The 20,779-nt window shown below is 42.2% G+C and overlaps 1 protein-coding gene and 1 non-coding gene across 2 annotated transcripts; one reads left to right on the forward strand and one right to left on the reverse strand.

Moving 5' to 3' along the window:
* Positions 1-4,800: 4,800 nt before the first annotated feature.
* LOC120061745 lies at positions 4,801-4,911 on the forward strand. The gene has a single exon (XR_005478366.1). It is a non-coding gene; the product is annotated as a U5 spliceosomal RNA (small nuclear RNA).
* A 1,349-nt stretch (positions 4,912-6,260) lies between these two features.
* Positions 6,261-19,780, reverse strand: LOC120060750 (SH3 and cysteine-rich domain-containing protein 3-like). Its single transcript, XM_039010161.1, has 12 exons — positions 19,764-19,780; positions 19,438-19,516; positions 17,087-17,240; positions 16,879-16,976; positions 16,692-16,752; positions 16,514-16,611; positions 16,312-16,378; positions 14,592-14,644; positions 14,374-14,468; positions 14,203-14,254; positions 12,275-12,412; positions 6,261-6,522 (listed from the first exon to the last, which is right to left on the reverse strand). Exons 1-12 carry the CDS (start codon positions 19,778-19,780, stop codon positions 6,424-6,426), a joined length of 1,011 nt encoding a protein of 336 aa, XP_038866089.1. The 3' UTR covers positions 6,261-6,423.
* Between the last annotated feature and the right edge of the window lie 999 nt (positions 19,781-20,779).

Here is a 20,779-nt window from a genome sequence, read left to right on the forward strand (position 1 = left end):
TCCAGAGGAAATCTTACAGGATGGTGGTATGGAGGCTTGTTACCACTCTGCTACTGCCGATCTGTCACCAAACCTCCTGGCTCGTTATGACTCTTACCCAGAGATGTGACTTCTTAAGCAGCACAATTTGACAGCCTACCCCTATGTCCCTGGTTCTGCAACTGGGAGGCTGACACAATGACAGGAACTCTCTCCCTGGGGAGTGGGGAATATAAAGACAGTACCAGCATAGTGTCAGTATGTGTGCAGAATGTGGAGAGAGTTTCTGTAGACTATTGGTGGTTGCTGCTGACTATCTTACGTACAGTCTTGGTATGTGTGTGATGGTGTGTGGAAACAGCCTGATAAGGCAGGGAAATTATCGTTTCTCAATTGCCCTCTTGTCTTTTTTTTACCACATGTGGTCCAAATTCCTTTGTCAACATGCACTGAACAAAAATATAAGCGCTGAAATAAAAGATCCCAGAAATACTAAATTTGCGGACAGCCCAGTACATCACTGCGGCTGAGCTCCCTGCCATTTAGGACATTTATATCAGGCGGTGTGGTAGGAAGGCCCGGAAAATCGTTAAAGACTCCAACCACCTACGCCATAGACTATTCTCTCTGCTTCCGCACAGCAAGTGGTACCGGTGCATCAAGTCTGGCACCAAAAGGCTCTTGAACAGCTTCTATCCCCAAGCAATAAGACTGATAAATAGCTAACAATATAGCTACACTGACTATCTAAGTTAACCTTGTATCCTCATTGACCTTTTTATGTTTGTTTTTCTCTCTATGCACACTCACAGGGCCCTACACACTCACACACTCACTCCATCTGCTCACTCACCGGGCACTACACACTCACACACTCACTCCATCATCTGCTCACTCACACATAATATGCACATACATTTATATTGACTCTACACACCCGCACACCCATTCACATACAAGCTGCTGCTACTCTGTTTATCTTATATCCTGTTGCCTAGTCACCTTACCCCTATACATATCTACCTCCATATCCAGTATTCCTGCACATTGTAGATATGGTATTGGAACTGACCCTGTATATAGTATGCTTACTTACTTATTGTGTTGTTCATATTTTTTCTTATTTCTCATGTTTTTTTTCTCTATGATTACAATGTTCCTGATTCTTGCATTGTTGGATTTTGACTTTGCAATAAAGGCATTTCACTGTACTTCTGCATGTGACATTAAAACTTGAAACTTGAGTGGGACAATATTCCACAAGCCACAAACAACAGCCTGAAGATCACCTCTAAGCGAAGGAGATATGTCACCTGAGGCAAATGGTGGTCACACCAGATACTGACTGGTTTTCTGATCCACGCCCCTACCTTTTTTTTACGGTATCTGCGACCAACAATACCTGTTTTCCCAGTCATGTAAAATCCATAGATTAGGGCCTAATGAATTTATTGTAATTGACTGATTTCCTTATATGAACTGTAATGTTTAAAATTGTTGCATGTTGCGTTTATATTTTTGTTCAGTATAGTCTAACATAGGATCTAGCACCTAACTTTGCACACAAACTGCTGCCATCTTGTGGACAAAATCGAAATTATACCTAGGATCCTGTCTTAATGTATGGCCTTTCTCTTGCATTTCAAAGATAATGAAAACACATGTTTTTTTGTTTGTATTATCTTTTGCCAGGTCTAATGTGTTATATTCTCCTACATTCATTTCACATTTCCAAAAACTATGCATATCCTTGCTTCATGTCCTGAGTTACATGCAGTTAGATTTGGGTATGTCATTTTAGGCGAAAATTGGGGAAAAAAGGGGGCCAATCCTTAAGAGGTTTTTCAAAGTAGGCTACACTTTCTGTGAAACTGACAAATCTACACACTATCACAGTTTTTTGTGAAATAGACACAAATGACTTAATGGAAATTCATGACAAATCGTATTACACGATTTCTTCACAACGCATTTCTTTTTACACAAGTTTCTTTTTTTATAGCACGTTTGTGTACATTACACAAATTCCAATTAGTTGTGGCTAACGTTAGCTAGGGTAGCTAGGTGGATAACATTAGTTAGGCTAGGGGTTACGGTTAGCGTTTAAGGTTAGGGTTAGCTTTAGGGGTTAGGGTTAGAGGTTAAGGTTAGGTAACAGGCTAGGTAAGTAGTTGAAGAGTTAAAGTTACAGTTAGGAGTTAGGTTAAAGGGTTAGAGGAATGGTTAGGGGAAGGGTTAGCTAACATACGAAGTAGTTGCAAAGTAGCTAAAAATGTGTAAGTAGTTACAAATATGCTAATTAGCTAAAATGCTACATTTGGCGATGATGAGATTCGAACACATAACCTTTGGCCCACCCATCCAACCAGCCAACCTCCATCCTATCGTTTATGTCTTAAGTAACCTACTGTCTTTATGTTATTGAAATGCACTGTATACAAAATTGTAGGTCAATTATTTCCTCCCCTAATTCTGTCTGTTCCCCAGCTCTATTCCCGGCTTCAGCATGAATTGTTGTATGTCTTTGTCTCACCCGGTTCTTACGCTGTTCCTGTTCCGTTCCATGTCTGTGCTAAATTAAATGTTCAACTCGCCTTAGCTGCTTCTCATCTCCAGCGTCGGTTCTTACACCCACATCATACAGAGTCCTAATTGTTTAAAAATATATATTTTGGCACTCTGAGTAAAGCCAACTTATCATCTTGTGATTTCTTTATTCTGTATTAGCTTAAAAAAGTTTGCAATTATACAGCATGCAGGCTTTTAGCATAGCCCCTTTTACACCCCTGCTGGTGTACCCCTATGTAAATGTAATTCAAATTGCAAAAATAGAAGTGTATAATCAGATTTTTTATACACTTTTATACACGGCGGCAAGGGTCCCCAGTCCGGGGTCGGCGGCGAGGGTCCCCGCTCTAGAGGCGCCACCAAAGTGGGTTAAGCCAGAGTTGGAGCGGGGTCTGCGTCCCTCACCAGAGCCGCCACCGCGGGGAGATGCCCACCCAGACCCTCCCGTTTAGGTTTGTGGCCGGGAGTCCGCATCTTTGGGGGGGGGGGGGGGGGGGGGTACTGTCACGCCCTGACTTTAGTTATATTTGGTTTCTTTATTATTTGGTTAGGTCAGGGTGTGACAAGGGTGGTTTGTTTAGTTTTTGTATTGTCTATGGGTTTTTGTCTTGTCTAGGGTTTTTGTTATCTATGGGGATTTTGTATTGTCTAGGGGTAATTAGGTTGATGGTGGCCTGGATGGGCTCCCAATCAAAGACAGCTGTTTATCGTTGTCTCTGATTGGGGAGCCTATTTAGGTTGCCATTTTCCAAGTTGGTTTTGTGGGTTATTGTCCTTGTTAGTTGCCTGGATGCACTACGTTGGCATCACGTGTCGTTTTGATATTTATTGTTTTTGTTGGCGACATCGGTAAATAAGTATGTACGCTCAAAACTCTGCGCCTTGGTCCACTCCTTTAAACGGCCGTGACAATCCTAGTCATATTACCAACCCATGATAGTTGTTGCATCTTTAGATCTTCCCTGTTTCAAAATTTCTGACATATTTCCATCTCAAATATTTCCCGCAATTTCATTTTGTAACATTCACGCATAGGCCTACCACCATGTGCACATTGCTGTGCTTAAAATGTGAAGAAATAATAGTTTATCAACATTTTAAGCTAAATGTTCTGATCAGTTCCATCAGCCATATTAACAGATACAGCATATACCACCACTACACTACTTTGATATGCATTTTGGGGTGAGTATTAAGAAGTGAGTATATACACAATGGCCACTGAAAAATAAGTGGGTATATGGTGTTTACCCACGGACACCTGCTACTACACCATTGAGAGAGAGAGAGCCCCATTGTCCCATGGGTTTTTAGGGTGGCAGGTAGCGGTTAGCGTGGCCAGTAACCGAAAGCTAGCAATGCAACATTTTTATTTTTTATTTATCCATTATCCTTCACACTGTCACGGGCCACGGCCCTCTTTTCAGGACACCCAAGAGTGATTTCTATAATTTGATAGTTCAAATTTACTTATGATGGCCCTGTCACTTTTGTGACACTGACGCTATCTCAAAATGGTTGAAGCCAAACTGCCACGGTGCGTGCTGGAGCGTTTATGTTCTGTCATGGTGGTGTGGAGTACTTAGTATTGACCAAAGCGTGTCGCTAGAATTATTTTCATGATGAAAACAGTTTGGATCATATCGATTTTGCATGAAGTTGATAAATTACCATATACAGAATGATGCATTATGTATATACACTTATGCATAATAAAGGCTTCCAGATCTAATGAAGTTAGTTAAGGTTACGACAGACGAGTTTAGGAAACGTAGGCTTTGTTTGAGAAATGCACGCACTAAAGTGGGGAGAGATGTTAGCTATACTACATAATGTAGTGAGTGTGCAGTGTAAGCATTTAAGTGTGTTGAACGCAGTGGCTCAGTAAAATGTAGACGTAACGCATTTGAATTTAGTTTTATTTCCTTTTTGAGTTAATGACCTTTATTGACAGCTATAAAATCATTCTCCAGGCATAATTCGATTGAATAAAAGTAGTGGAATATGGGCACTGTACTCGAAAATTAGGAGGCGGGTGAATTATTCCCAGTATGCCTTTCGCGCATACATTTAGGCTATTAAATATATAATAATACTGCCAAATGTTGCCATTCAAATTGTGATAAATTGAATTTCAAGTTGCGTAGACTGCGATACGCTGACCTTACAGTTTGGGTGATATTGCTATGTAAACCGTTACCGGGTTTTATAATGAATTGAAGTGTGGCGGAGCCGTTTCCTTCGACCTATAGTACATTCTGGGTTCTCTTTAAATGGCAAATCTTTCGCCTTTTACTAAAGTTTTCCGTGGAGAGGAACATTATGAGTATCAGCAGATTTGATGTCCGGTCGTATGGTTGGGCTACCTACTCTTGTGAATGAAAACGATTGGTAGTTTGAGGGATATATATGTGTATGTATGTATATATATATATATATATAATATATATATATATATATATATATATATATATATATACACACACACATATGTGTTCTAACCATACAATGTTCTGCTGTATGGCCGCCTATTCAAATTGTCACCATCAGAGCCATGCTTGCGTTAAAATATACAATATTATTAAAATATTCTATCATATTTTGAATAAATGTAAGACACTATTTACAATCATTCCATGTGACACTGCTAGCATTCACACAGGATAATGAAGGCTGCATTGTCCCCATCACAGGATCAATACATGACACAAGTAGTATCTGTATTGACTATTTTGTAGACACAAGCTGAACTGATTCCCTCTTTAGGTTGGACACAAAAGTCATGAATCATGGTAGACACAAAAATCAGTGAATGCAAAATACTGATTAAAAGAGGACTTTATTTCAAATTGTGAATTGATTTCACCACTATGATGGTGTCACAGATGCATATCAAGAAAGACAATAAATGGGAAAAGCCTGCACTCTGCTGTTAGTACTTAATAAAATGACTGTAGCGTAACGTTACAATATTGCATCAATGATTTCAACTTCATTTGTCTGGCAAGTTTGTGGGTCTCTGTCAGCCAGGCTTACATTGTCTATTGCTCTATATATAAATAGAATGAATGCACAACACGCTGTTTTGTTAAAGATGATTTTTTTTAAATTACAACATGCACTTTAATGCCAATCAGTTGTGTTGTGACAAAGTAGGGGTGGTATACAGAAGATTTGGTAAAAGACCAAGCCCATATTATGGCAACAACAGCTCAAATGCCCTTCTGCTCCACGGGAGGTTTCTGTCCTCCCTGAGCTCACCTTAGGACTCCTGCGTTACCGTTTGACAGGTGTACCGCCCCAGTCAAACTCCCCACCCTCTTGAACATTTGCATCAAGGGGAAAATGAAGCACTAGAATTTCAGCTAACTATATATAAAAAAGGAACTGCTACAATAAGAGTAAGCAATACATTAGCCTCCAAGACAATTTAGTTTGCATAACAAAAACAAAGTAAAAATCCTAGTTACTTAGTAGATAGTCAGTAGTTACAGCCATTGGGTTTAGAAACTTTTTTTGCTTCAAGTTTATGAAGATGTAGTTTCAGGTTGTCCGGTTTTGATCATATTAAAATGTCACAAACGTTCACTTTTTAGGTGTCCACCACACACTCCTGGTCACACGTCTCTGTCCAGCTCGGATTGCATGGCCAGCTGATCCAGTTCACCAGGGTGGGTAGGCTGCAGTATTAAGTTACACTCAACACAATTTACAGTGCTCAAACATTCACCAGATCAGCTCTATAGGCCCCAAAAAGTGGAAAATACAAGTGTTAGTGTAAATGTCATCATGTGTTTAGGTCTTGGGTTTGGTGATATGTGGTTATGTTCCTGGTGACGGTGTGACTCTAGACCTGTGGTTGTGGTCCGGTCAGGCTCAGATCTCCTGGAGCAGGTCAGTGGGAAAGAAACCCAGCTTGCGGCCTGTGCTGACCTTCAAGTAGCCATTCACCTCCTCTCCCTTCTTCACCACGATCTGCAACACAAAGAGAATGGAGGAAAGTGTTGTGGCTCCACAGAGGTACAGTAGTTGTTGAAGATGACCGGACCAATGGTGTAAAGTACTTAAGTAAAAATACTTTAAAGTACTACTTAAGTAGATTTTTGGTGTATCTGTATTTGACTTTACTATTTAAAATACCAGCCAAAAGTTTGGGCACACCTACTCATGCAAGGGTTTTTCTTTATTTTTTGCGTTTGAGCCAATCAGTTGTGTTGTGACAAGGTAGGGGTGGTATACAGAAGATTTGGTAAAAGACCAAGCCCATATTATGGCAACAACAGCTTAAATAAGCAAAGAGAAATTACTGTCCATCATTACTCTAAGACATGAAGGTCAGTCAACCTGGAAAATTCAAGAACTTTGAAGGTTTCTTCAAGTGCAGTCAGAAAAACCATCAACCGCTATGATGAAACTGGCTCTCATGAGGACCGCCACAGGAAAGGAAGACCCAGTTACCTCTGCTGCAGAGGATAAGTTCATTAGAGTTAACTGCACCTCAGATTACAGCCCAAATGTCACGTTCGTCTTAACGAGGAGACCAAGGCGCAGCGTGATTTGAATACATTCTTCTTTTATTTAACGAAGAACGCTAATCAAACGAGTGCTGACATGCAACTACACAGACAATAACCCACAAAACCAAAATGGAAAATGGCAACCTAAATAGGGTCCCCAATCAGAGACAACGATAAACAGCCGTCTCTGATTGGGAACCAATTCAGGCCACCATAGACCTATAATAAACCTAGACTAACAAACACCCCATGATATACACTGCTCAAAAAAATAAAGGGAACACTTAAACAACACAATGTAACTCCAAGTCAATCACACTTCTGTGAAATCAAACTGTCCACTTAGGAAGCAACACTGATTGACAATAAATTTCACATGCTGTTGTGAAAATGGAATAGACAAAAGGTGGAAATTATAGGCAATTAGCAAGACACCCCCAATAAAGGAGTGGTTCTACAGGTGGTGACCACAGACCACTTCTCAGTTCCTATGCTTCCTGGCTGATGTTTTGGTCACTTTTGAATGCTGGCGGTGCTTTCACTCTAGTGGTAGCAAGAGACTGAGTCTACAACCCACACAAGTGGCTCAGGTAGTGCAGCTCATCCAGGATGGCACATCAATGCGAGCTGTGGCAAGAAGGTTTGCTGTGTCTGTCAGCGTAGTGTCCAGAGCATGGAGGCGCTACCAGGAGACAGGCCAGTACATCAGGAGACGTGGAGGAGGCCGTAGGAGGGCAACAACCCAGCAGCAGGACCGCTACCTCCGCCTTTGTGCAAGGAGGAGCAGGTGGAGCACTGCCAGAGCCCTGCAAAATGACCTCCAGCAGGCCACAAATGTGCATGTGTCTGCTCAAACGGTCAGAAACAGACTCCATGAGGGTGGTATGAGGGCCCGACGTCCACAGGTGGGGGTTGTGCTTACAGCCCAACACCATGCAGGACGTTTGGCATTTGCCAGAGAACACCAAGATTGGCAAATTCGCCACTGGCGCCCTGTGCTCTTCACAGATGAAAGCAGGTTCACACTGAGCACATGAGCACATGTGACAGAGTCTGGAGACGCCGTGGAGAACGTTCTGCTGCCTGCAACATCCTCCAGCATGACCAGTTTGGCGGTGGGTCAGTCATGGTGTGGGGTGGCATTTCTTTGGGGGGCCGCACAGCCCTCCATGTGCTCGCCAGAGGTAGCCTGACTGCCATTAGGTACCGAGATGAGATCCTCAGACCCCTTGTGAGACCATATGCTGGTGCGGTTGGCCCTGGGTTCCTCCTAATGCAAGACAATGCTAGACCTCATGTGGCTGGAGTGTGTCAGCAGTTCCTGCAAGAGGAAGGCATTGATGCTATGGACTGGCCCGCCCGTTCCCCAGACCTGAATCCAATTGAGCACATCTGGGACATCGTGTCTCGCTCCATCCACCAACGCCACCTTGCATCACAGACTGTCCAGGAGTTGGCGGATGCTTTAGTCCAGGTCTGGGAGGAGATCCCTCAGGAGACCATCCGCCACCTCATCAGGAGCATGCCCAGGCGTTGTAGGGAGGTCATACAGGCACGTGGAGGCCACACACACTACTGAGCCTCATTTTGACTTGTTTTAAGGACATTACATCAAAGTTGGATCAGCCTGTAGTGTGGTTTTCCACTTTAATTTTGAGTGTGACTCCAAATCCAGACCTCCATGGGTTGATAAATTTGATTTCCATTGATCATTTCTGTGTGATTTTGTTGTCAGCACATTCAACTATGTAAAGAAAAAAGTATTTAATAAGAATATTTCATTCATTCAGATCTAGGATGTGTTATTTTAGTGTTCCCTTTATTTTTTTGAGCAGTGTACAAAAAACCCTAGACAGGACAAACAAGCATGCCCACCCTCGTCACACCCTGACCTGACCAAAATAATACATAAAACATAGAAAACTAAGGTCAGGGCGTGACAGTACCCCCCACCAAAGGTGCGGACTCCCGACCGCAAACCTGAACTTATAGGGGAGGGTCCGGGTGGGCATCTACCCTCGGTGGGGGCTCTGGTTCTGGACGCCGCCCCCCATCTTTACACTGGTCCCTCTGCCTTTGTTGAGCTGAACCGTGGCTCATCGCCGGAGGCCCCGGGTTGGGGACCGTCGCCGGAGGTTCCGGACTGTGGCCCGTCGCCGGACGCTCCGGACTATGGCCCGTCTCCGGACGCTCCGGACTATGGCCCGTCTCCGGACGCTCCGGACTGTGGCCCGTCGCCGGACGCTCCGGACTGGGTACTGTCGCCGGACGCTCCGGACTGGGTACTGTCGCCGGACGCTCTGGACTGCCGAGGCGCACTGGACTGCCGAGGCGCACTGTAGGCCTGGTGCGTGGTGCCGGAACTGGTGGTACCGGGCTGGGGACACGCACCTCAGGGCGAGTGCGGGGAGGAGGAACAGGACGTACTGGACTCTGGAGGCGCACTGGAGGTCTGGAGTGTAGAGCTGACACAATCCATCTTGGCTGGATGTTTATTTTCACCCTGCAAATGTAGGGCACTGGCACAGGACAGACTGGGCTGTGCAGACTCACCGGAGACATAGTACGCAGAGCCGGAGCAGGATATCCTGGTCCAAGGAGGTATACTGGAGACCAGGAGCGCTGAGCCGGCACCTTCCTTCCTGGCTGGATGCCCATTCTAGCCCGGCCAAGGCGAGGAGCTGGAATAGAGTGCACCGGGCTAGAATAGCGCACTGGAGACACCGTGCACATCTCTGCATAACACGGTGCCTGACCAGTTACACGCTCCCCACAGTAAGCACGAGAGTTGGCTCAGGTCTCCTACCTGACTCAGCCAATCTCCTCGAGGGCCCCCCAAAATGTTTTTATTGGGGCTGCCTCTCGGGCTTCCGTGCTAGCCGTGTACCCTCATATCGTCGCCGTTACTCTATTCTCCGGTATTTCTCCTCGTAGTATCGCCGTTCCGCTTTCGCTGCCTCTATCTCCTCCTTAGGACGGCGATACTCCCCCGGCTGCGTCCAGGGTCCTGCTCCATCCAATATTTCCTCCCATGTCCAGGATCCTTTTCTGTCCAAAATCTCTTCCCAAGTCCATAACGTCTGCCCCTCTTTTTCACGCTGCTTGGTCCTGTTATGGTGGGTTATTCTGTCACGTTCGTCGTAACGAGGAGACCAAGGCGCAGCGTGATTTGAATACATTCTTATTTTATTTTAACGAAGACCACTAAACAAAATAACAAAACGAACGTGACGCTAATCAAACGAGTGCTGACATGCAACTAACTACACATAGACAATAACCCACAAAACCAAAATGGAAAAATGGCAACCTAAATAGGATCTCCAATCAGAGACAACGATAAACAGCTGTATCTGATTGGGAACCAATTCAGGCCACCATAGACCTATAATAAACCTAGACTAACAAACACCCCTAGATATACAAAAAAACCTAGACAGGAAAAACAAGCATACCCACCCTCGTCACACCCTGACCTGACCAAAATAATACGTAAAACATAGAAAACTAAGGTCAGGGCGTGACACCAAATAAATGCTTCACAGAGTTCAAGTAACAGACACATCTCAACGTCAACTGTTCAGAGGAACCTGTGTGAATCAGGCCTTCATGGTCAAATTGCTGCAAAGAAACCACTACTAAAGGACACTAATAAAAATAATAGACGTGCTTGGGCCAAGAAACATGAGCAATGGACATTAGACCAGTGGAAATCTGTCCTTTGGTCTAATGAGTCCAAATTTGAGATTTTTGGTTCCAACTGCCGTGTCTTTGTGAGACGCAGAGTAGGTGAACAGATGATCTCTGCATGTGTGGTGCCACCGTGAAGCATGGAAGAGGAGGTGTGATGGTGTGGGGATGCTTTGCTGGTGACACTGTCAGTGATTTATTTAGAATTCAAGGCACACTGAACCAGCATGGCTATCACAGAATTCTACAGCGATACACCATGCCATCTGGTTTGTACTTAGTGGGACTATCATTTGTTTTTCAACAGGACAATGACCCAAAACACACCTCCAGGCTGTGTATGGGCTATTTGACCAAGGAGAGTGATGGAGTGTTGCATCAAATGACCTGGCCTCCACAATCACCCGACCTCAACCCAAATGAGATGGTTTCTGATGAGTGAAGGAAAAGCAGCCAACAAGTGCTCAGCATATGTGGGAACTCCTTCAAGACTGTTGGAAAAGCATTCCTTATAAAGCTGGTTGAGAGAACACCAAGAGTGTGCAAAGCAATCATCAAGGCAGATGGTGGCTACTTTGAAGGATCTAAAATAAAAAATATATTTTGATTTGTTTAACACTTTTTTTGGTTACTACATGATTCCATATGTGTTATTTCATAGTTTTGATGTCTTCACTATTATTCTACAATGTAGACAATAGTAAAAACAAATCAAACCCATTGAATGAGTAGGTTTTGACTGGTACAGTATATTGTTGACTACTTCTACTTCACTACATTCCTAAAGAAAATAATGTACTTTTTACTCCTTACATTTTCCCTGACACCCAAAAGTACTTTTGAATGCTTTGCATGACAGGAAAATTGTATAATTCACGCACTTATCAAGGGAACATGCCTGGTCATCCCTACTGCCTCTGATCTGCTGGACTCACTAAACACACATTCTTTGTTTGTAAATTATGTCTGAGTGTTGGAGTGTGCCCCTTGCTATCCGTAAATACAAATAACAAGAAAATGGTGCTGTCTTGTTTGCTTAATATAAGGAATTAGAAATTATTTTACTTGATGTTTACTTTTGATACTTACGTATATTTAAAACCAAATACTTTTACTCAAATAGTATTTTACTGGGTGACTTTCACTTTTACTTGAGTCATTTTCTATTAAGGTATCTTTACTTTTACACAAGTATGACAATTGGATACTTTTTCCACCACAGGACCAGACACACACACGCACAGTAGCAACCGTCATTACAGTCACTGTCCACATGCACACATTCATCCATACTGCTCATGATCATAAATCAGTTGACATCAGTTTCCTGTGCAAAGAAAAACTAAGAAACATATTATTTTCATAGACACAGACAGCTGACCTGGGTCAAATACTTGAGCTGGGCTTGATTCAGTGTGACCAGCAGTAGCTAAATAAAGCACACCTCAATTACACTACTTTCAACTGCTGTATGTGATAGTATTTGACTCAGGTCTGATACAGAGACACCTGTTTCTTACCTGGTCTTTTTTTAGTGTTATCTGACCCATCTCTCTGTTTCCCACGACGGACCGCGTCACCTTGAACACCCTCTCTCCCGTTTTTATTCTAATGATGTAATTGGTGGGGAGGTAACCTGTCTTCTCCCCAATCTTCCCCTGAGAATAGAAAAATGCCCTTATTTACGATGGTGACAATAAAATAGAAAGTAGACCTCATGAGGCAGTATTTATATATATTTTTTTTATTTCACCTTATTTAACCAGGTAGGCCAGTTGAGAACAAGTTCTCATTTACAACCTCGACCTGGCCAAGATAAAGCAAAGCAGTGCGACAAAAGCAACAAGAAAGAGTTACACATAAACAAACGTACAGTCAATAACACAATAGAAAAATCTATGTATAGTGTGTGCAAATGTAGAAGAGTAGGGAGGTAAAGGCAATAAATAGGCCATAGAGGCAAAATAATTAAAATGTTCATTAACACAGGAGTGATAGATGTGCAGATGATGATGTGCAAGTAGAGATACTGGGGGTGCAAAAGAGCAAGAGGATAAATAAAAATATGGGGATGAGGTAGTTGGGTGTGCTATTTACAGATTGGCTGTGTACAGGTACAGTGATCAGTAAGCTGCTCTGGCAGCTGATGCTTAAAGTTAGAGAGGGAGATATAAGACTCCAGCTTCATTGATTTTTGCAATACGTTCCAATTATTTGCAGCAGAGAACTGGAAGGAAAGGCGGCCAATGTAAGTGTTGGCTTTGGGGATGACCAGTGAAATATACCTGCTGGAGCGTGTGTTCGGGTGGGTGTTGCTATGGTGACCAGTGAGCTGAGATAAGGCGGGGCTTTACCTAGCAAAGACTTATAGATGACCTGGAGCCAGTGGGTTTGGCGACGAATATGTAGCGAGGACAGGCCAACGAGAGCATACAGGTCGCAGTGGTGGGTAGTATATGGGGCTTGGGTGACAAAACGTGTCACGACTTCCGCCGAAGTTGGTGCCTCTCCTTGTTCGGGCGAGGTTCGGCGGTCAATGTCACCGGCTTTCAAGCCGCCACCGATCTACGTTTCTTTTTCCATTTGTTTTGTCTTGATTGTACACACCTGGTTTCCATTACGTTATAATTTTTTCCCTATTTAACCCTCTGGTTCCCACATGGTTTTGTGCGTGTTTGTTCTTTGTTAAGTGGTCGCTCTTTTGTGTCGAGCTGAAATATTTTTCCCTGTATGGAATTAGTTTGTGATTTATTCGAGTAAAGTACGTTTTCTACGTCCTACCGCTGCACACTGACACTTGACAAAATGGATGACACTGTGATAGACTACATCCAGTTTGCTGAGTAGTGTTGGAGGCTATTTTGTAAATGACATCGCCGAAGTCAAGGATCGGTAGGATAGTCAGTTTTACGAGGATATGTTTGGCAGCATGAGTGAAGGAGGCTTTGTTGCGAAATAGGAAGCCGATTCTAGATTTAATTTTGGATTGGAGATGCTTAATGTGAGTCTGGAAGGAGAGTTTACAGTCTAAGCAGTCACCTAGGTATTTGTAGTTGCCCACATATTCTAAGTCAGAACCTATCCAGAGTAGTGATGCTGGACGGGCGGGCAGGTGCGGGCAGCGATCGGTTGAAGAGCATGCACTTAGTTCTACTAGCATTTAAAAGCAGTTGGAGGCCACGGAAGGAGTGTTGTATGGCATTGAAGCTCGTTTGGAGGTTTGTTAGCACAGTGTCCAAAGAAGGGCCAGATGTATACAGAATGGTGTCGTCTGCGTAGAGGTGGATCAGAGAATCACCAGCAGCAAGAGTGACATCATTGATATATACAGAGAAAAGAGTCGGCCTGAGAATTGAACCCTGTGGCACCCCCATAGAGACTACTAGCAGAGTCATTGCTAGTTTTGATCATTGTCAGCTTGCATGACAATTTTTTCAGGAACACTTACCCTCCACCATTCCTCATTTGCATCATCAATTATAGTGATTCGATCACCAGGACTGAAAGACACAAAGGTTTGTATATTTTTATCAAATTGTATCAAATGTTTCACATTACCACAAATGTTGGACATAAAAACTAATTCATACAATATAAGGAAATGTGTTGGTAAACCCACTGGAAGTCAAGGTCGTCTTTCTCAATAGCCTTGAAGCGATACAGAGCCAGGTAGTAATGTGACTGATTTCCCATGTTTCCCATCTCCTTCTTTTTCTGTAGCAAACATACACCAATGTTTATTTAACTACTAATTGTATTGATGTACCAGACAGGGTGTTATTATTGATATTTACATGGTTAGTGTATACATGATGTCAGGCAGTTACAGTCCCTTACCTTGTCATCTGCTTTGTCAGCCTTGTCTCCTTTCTTATCCCCCTCTGGCTTTCCTACAAGGACATCACACAGGGTCTTTGTAGAGTTTCAATACAACAATGGTCAACTCCACAACTTTATAGTCAGTATTACATTTATTTTACGTCGCTCCTTGACATTCAGTGTAAGATATACATTTTTTGTTCTGTACTGGATGTCATTCTGGTTAGTCTGGGAAAAGGTTGACATACATACAGTACCAGTCAAAAGTTTGGACACACCTACTCATTCAAGGGTTTTTCTTTATTTTTACTATTTTCTACATTGTAGAATAATAGTGAAGATATCAAAACTATGAAATAACACATGGAATCATGTAGTAACCAAAAAAGTGTTAAACTATTTAAAATATATTTTAGATTCTTCAAAGTAGCCACCCTTTGCCTTGATAGCTTTCCACACTCTTGGCATTCTCTCAACCAGCTTCACCTGGAATGCTTTTCCATCAGTCTTGAAGGAGTTCCCACATATGCTGAGCACTTGTTGGCTGCTTTACCTTCAATCTGCGGTCCAACTCATCCCAAACCATCTCAATTGGGTTGAGGTCGGGTGATTGTGGAGGCCAGGTCATCTGATGCAGCACTCCATCACTCTCCTTGGTCAAATAGCCCATACACAGCCTGGCGTTGTGTTGGGTCATTGTCCTGTTGAAAAACAAATGATAGTCCCACTAAGTGCAAACCAGATGGGATGGTGTATCGCTACAGAATGCTATGGTAGCCATGCTGGTTCAGTGTGCCTTAAAATCTAAATAAATCACTGACAGTGTCACCAGCAAAGCACCCCCACACATCACACCTCCTCCTCCATGCTTCACGGTGGGAATCACACATGCAGAGATCATCCGTTCACCAACTCTGCATCTAACAAAGACACGGTGGTTGGAACCAAAAATCGCAAATTTGGACTCATCAGACCAAAGTACAAATTTCCACTGGTCTAATGTCCATTGCTCGTGTTTCTTGGCCCAAGCAAGTCTTTTCTTATTATTGGTGTCCTTTAGTAGTGGTTTCTTTGCAGCAATTCAACCATGAAGGCCTGATTCACGCAATCTCCTCTGAACAGTTGATGTTGAGATGTGTCTGTTACACATCTGTGTCTGTTACACAACTGATTGGCCAAAACGCATTGAGAAGGAATGAAATTCCACAAATTAACAAGGCACACCTGTTAATTGAAATGCATTCCAGGTGACTACATCATGAATCTGGTTGAGAGAATGCCAAGTGTGTGCAAAGCTGTCATCAAGGCAAAGGGTGGCTACTTTGAAGAATCTAAAATCTAAAATATATTTTGATTTGTTTAACATTTTTGGGGTTACTACATGATTCCATATGTGTTATTTCATAGTTGTGATGTCTTCACTATTATTCTACAATGTAGAAAATAGTAAAAAATAAAGAAAAACCCTGGAATGAGTAGGTGTGTCTAAACTTTTGACCGGTACTGTATATTGTTTAGCAACTGCTTGACAACCAACCACCCCTTATGCTTCGGTTTATTTATCATTCACTTTGATGAGCTTCAATATCATTTCATTTGGCACAATTTGTTTAAATAAAATACGTTGTTTGAAATAAATAATGTGTATTTCTGTATAGTTGATGCAGTGGAACCATAGATGGCATCACCTTGAATTGTCACATGCTTCAATATGGACATGCGCATCCTTTTTCAATACCTTCTGCCTGCTCGTTTTCTTTGGGTTGTTGGGATTCCTCTTCCTCCATCATCATCATCATCATCATCTTGGAGGAGGAAAAAGATGGTTAACATGCCATTTATGATCCCTATACAAATGGTTGTCAGTAAATTACACCACTTATCGTCATTAATTTCTTTTTTGGCTAATATGTGCCATGGACATAGAGTTACACACTCACATTCTTCTTGTCCTCAGACCCCTTCTTGCGCTCCTTGTTTGCCATGACGACCCCAACCCGCAGTGTGTCAAACACAGGGTCGTTACGGTTGGAGTGGGCTAGACAGGAGAGAAGCAGCAGAGAGAGCACATATAGTAAAAAATAAGTTGAAGACTTGTTGAGATGGTTAGTGTCTTACCTGAATCTGTCTGGTCACTACTGTATAGAGGGGAGCTGTAGGCCCGTCTGAAACCTGGGGGCTATAGGAGAGACAGCAAAATGAATATGTAGAATAATTGTTGTTTTTGGCAACTGCATGCAATGGCAACTTGATCATTTTCTGACATCATAATGACTATCTAAATTATGAATTGAAAATGTCTTACAATTTTTCCAAAGCACTTCTGATACTCGACATAGGACTGGCATGAGTGATGGATGTTGGTCTTGCAGTTTTTGCACCGTAGAGCAAACTTGTTGTTGACTGAAAGGTTGAAAAGTGAACTATAAGAAGCTAGTCAGTATTATTAAGCTTCAGCTTTACAGATACTATTAATAAATACAAGAGCCACTGTGGCCAATGTTAAAACTTACGGACTATCATACGAGCACAGACGTCACAGAACTTGGGCGTCTTGCAGTAGTGGTCCTTGAACTTGTGTGGTTTGTCATTTACCAATATAACAACGGGCTCAGGCTCGGGCTCCTTCTCCTCCACTTCCACCTCCTCCTCATAAATAAAGTATACCTGCAGAGAGGGTGCCTATGTCTCAATACTTTTACAGATTTCCTTCCTTTCCCCTCCCTAGTGACCGCTGATTGGATTGATATATATTGGATTGGTATATATATTATATATTTCTTATTTGCATTCGTTTACTTTTAAATCTGTGTATTGTCGAAAATTGTTCAATATTACTGCACTGCTGGAGCTAGGAACACAAGCATTTCGCTACACCCGCAATAACATCTGCTTAATATGTGTATGCGACCAATAAAATGTAATTTGATTTGATTCAGCTAGAGGTAGAACATTTTTATTGAAATCCAAAGAATCAGTCTCATCAAAACAATGATTTCCTATCATGATTGTTATTTATATCATACAGTGCATTCGGAAAGTATTCAGACCCCTTTCCTTTTTCCACATTTTGTTATGTTACAACCTTGTTCTAAAATGTATTATATTAGTTTTTTCCTCATCAATTTACACACAATACCCAATAATGACAAAAAGAACAGGTTTTTAGAAATGTTAACAAATAACCTGAAGAAACAGAACTACCTTATTTACATAAGTATTCAGACCCTTTGCTATGAGACTCTAAATTGAGCTCAGGTGCATCCTGTTCCCATTGATCATCCTTGAGATGTTTCTAAAACTTGAGTCCGCCTGTGATAAATTCAATTGATTGGACATGATTTGGAAGGGTGCACACCTGTCTATATAAGGTCCCACAGTTGACAGTGCATGTCAGAGCAAAAACCAAGCCAGGAGATCAAAGGAGTTGTCCATAGAGCTCCGAGACAGGATTGTGTCGAGGCACAGATCTGGGGAAGGGTACCAAAAAATGTCTGCAGCATTAAAGGTCCCAATTTACCAGTGGTGGAAAAAGTACCCAATTGTCATACTTAAGGAAAAGTAAAGATACCTTAATAGAATATTACTCGAGTAAAAGTGAAAGTCACCCAGTAAAATACTACTTGAGTAAAAGTCTAAAAGAATTTGGTTTTAAATGTACTTAAGTATCAAAAGTAAATGTAATTGAAAAATATACTTAAGTATCAAAAGTAAATGTATATATCCTTTCACATTCCTTATATTATGCAAACCAGACGGCACAATTTTCTTGTTTTAAACATGTATGAATAGCCAGGGGCACACTCCAACACTCACACATCATGTACAAACAAAGCATCTGTGTTTAGTGAGTCCGTCAGATCAGAGGCATTAGGGATGACCAGGGATGTTCTCTTGATAAGTGTGTGAATTGGGCCATTTTCCTGTCCTGCTAAGCATTCGAAATGTAACGAGTACTTTTGGGTGTCAGGGAAAATGTATGGAGTAAAAAGTATATTATTTTCTTTAGGGATGTAGTAAAGTAAAAGTTAAAGTACAGATACAGCAAAAATCTACTTAAGTAGTACTTTAAAGTATTTTTACTTAAGTACTTTACACCACTGTCAATAACACAGTGCCCTACATCATTCTTAAATGGGAGAAGTTTGAAACCACTAATACTCTTCCTAGAGTCGGCCGCACGGCCAAACTGAGCAAATAGGGGAGACGGGCCTTGGTCAGGGAGGTGATCAAGAACCCGATCACTCTGACAGAGCCCCAGAGTTCCTCTGTGGAGGTGGGAGAACCTTACAGAAGGGCAACCATCTGCAGCACTCCACCAATCCGGCCTTTATGGTAGAGTGGCCACTCCTCAGTAAAAGGCTCATGACAGCCCAAATACAGATGTGCCAAGCTTGTAGCGTCATACCTAAGACAACTTGAGGCTGTAATCGCTGCCAAAGATGCTTTCAGTATTTAATTTTTGATACATTTGCAAACATTTCTAAAGAGTAGTTTTTGCTTTGTCATTATGGGGTATTGTGTGTAGCTTGATGAGGAAAAAAACAATTTCATCAATTTTAGAATAAGGCTGTAATGTAATAAAATGTGGGGAAAGTAAAGGGTCTGAATACTTTCCCGAATGCACTGTACAAAAATTTCCTTTGAAACCATTATTTTACTTCTGGAGAGTAAGTGGTCAATTAAAAAAGCTCTGTGGATTTAGCCCACAGTGTCACCTTACTGCAGAATATAAATAGGGGAGCAGAGAGCCTCACATATTAAACTAATGAGGTTACTGTATTTTGACCATCCTAGTTGGCTGCTATTTTAAACTGTTTGAGGGATGGTGTTACCAACAGTGGCAGATTGTCATGCTACTCACAGTATTGTCTTCTTCTTTCACAATATTGTCAGGGGCTGTGGGGTTATCGTGGATATCCACAGAATGTTTATCTTCCAGTCTAACTCAGAGAAACAAACAGAAACCATTAAGCAACATCAACAAACAAGGATATCTGACATATATTTAAGGGCGGATATTGCAGTAGTATTGTTACGGTGGCTGAGGTTTACATTTTACCAAGTTTTACATGACTATTGCAATGAATAATCTAATACTAATACTTTCCCTCGTTGTTTAGAACCAGGTAAAACTATTAAAAAGGAATATCCTATGTATTGAGTTCAGCAACAGGAGAGCAGACTCACTGGTCATATTGGGCCATGGTGTAGTGTGTGAGCTCTCACTCTCGTCCTGCAGTGCTACCCACCTAAGACAGAATACATTTTAGGGGAACAGAAACACTGGCTCTCAATTTGAATGGGACCATTTTAATGAGACACGTGACCCAATCATGTCCTCTCCTCTCGCATGTAGTAATGGGGGGAGGGGGAGATGATTTACTCACACAAGCCTGCACACACACACACACTCCAAAATACACTCGTCCACTCTACTATTTTGGGGCAGGGTAACTCAATCTCATCATGGCTAAATTTGGGTGCCTTGCCAGACTGGGCATGAGCTGAGAGATTCTGAAAAATTACAATGATATAAAACCAGGATCAGTCTTAGTGAGGATTTGACATTTCAGTCCCCTCTTAATGAAACTTAAAGAATTTGCTATATATCTAAATTATAAAATATATGATATCTATTTAGAAAAAGACTAAGCTGAACAGATCACACATATACACAAAAAAGGGGCATGCAATATAGTTACAGTTTAGACATACTTGGTCCTACTGGTTGCTAGTCCAGTCAATGAAGAAATTCAATCTGGTATGTGGATGTATGGAAAAGGCTTTCTTCACCAGTTTCCTTTCATGTGTGATGAGCAACCTGTCACACCGGAGGCCTCCGAACCATTCCAACTCTTGATTGATATATCCCTTTTCAGCTTTATGCAGGTAATTTCCAAAAAGTGATCCAATGGTTAGTGGTTAGAGCAGAGGGGTGAGTGAGTGAGGGACTGTAAAGGCAGGCATCAGTTTGAGTGAGTGAGACAGCTGGGTACCAGTGACGAGGGGAAATCCGATACTCACACCCATTCCTTGGCCCTGTAGATCGGTCATGGCTAGATGGGATCCAGCTTTGTCTAACTAAAATGGGGGGGAAATTACTTTTGATGTTAACTTGACACAAGCTGGATCCCTTCTAGCCATGACCCTGCAGACCCCTGTCACAGCCTGAGAGGACAGACCAAGACACACACAGCCAACTG

The sequence above is a fragment of the Salvelinus namaycush genome, chromosome 16 (assembly GCF_016432855.1).
Source record: "Salvelinus namaycush isolate Seneca chromosome 16, SaNama_1.0, whole genome shotgun sequence".
Taxonomy (NCBI): domain Eukaryota; kingdom Metazoa; phylum Chordata; class Actinopteri; order Salmoniformes; family Salmonidae; genus Salvelinus; species Salvelinus namaycush.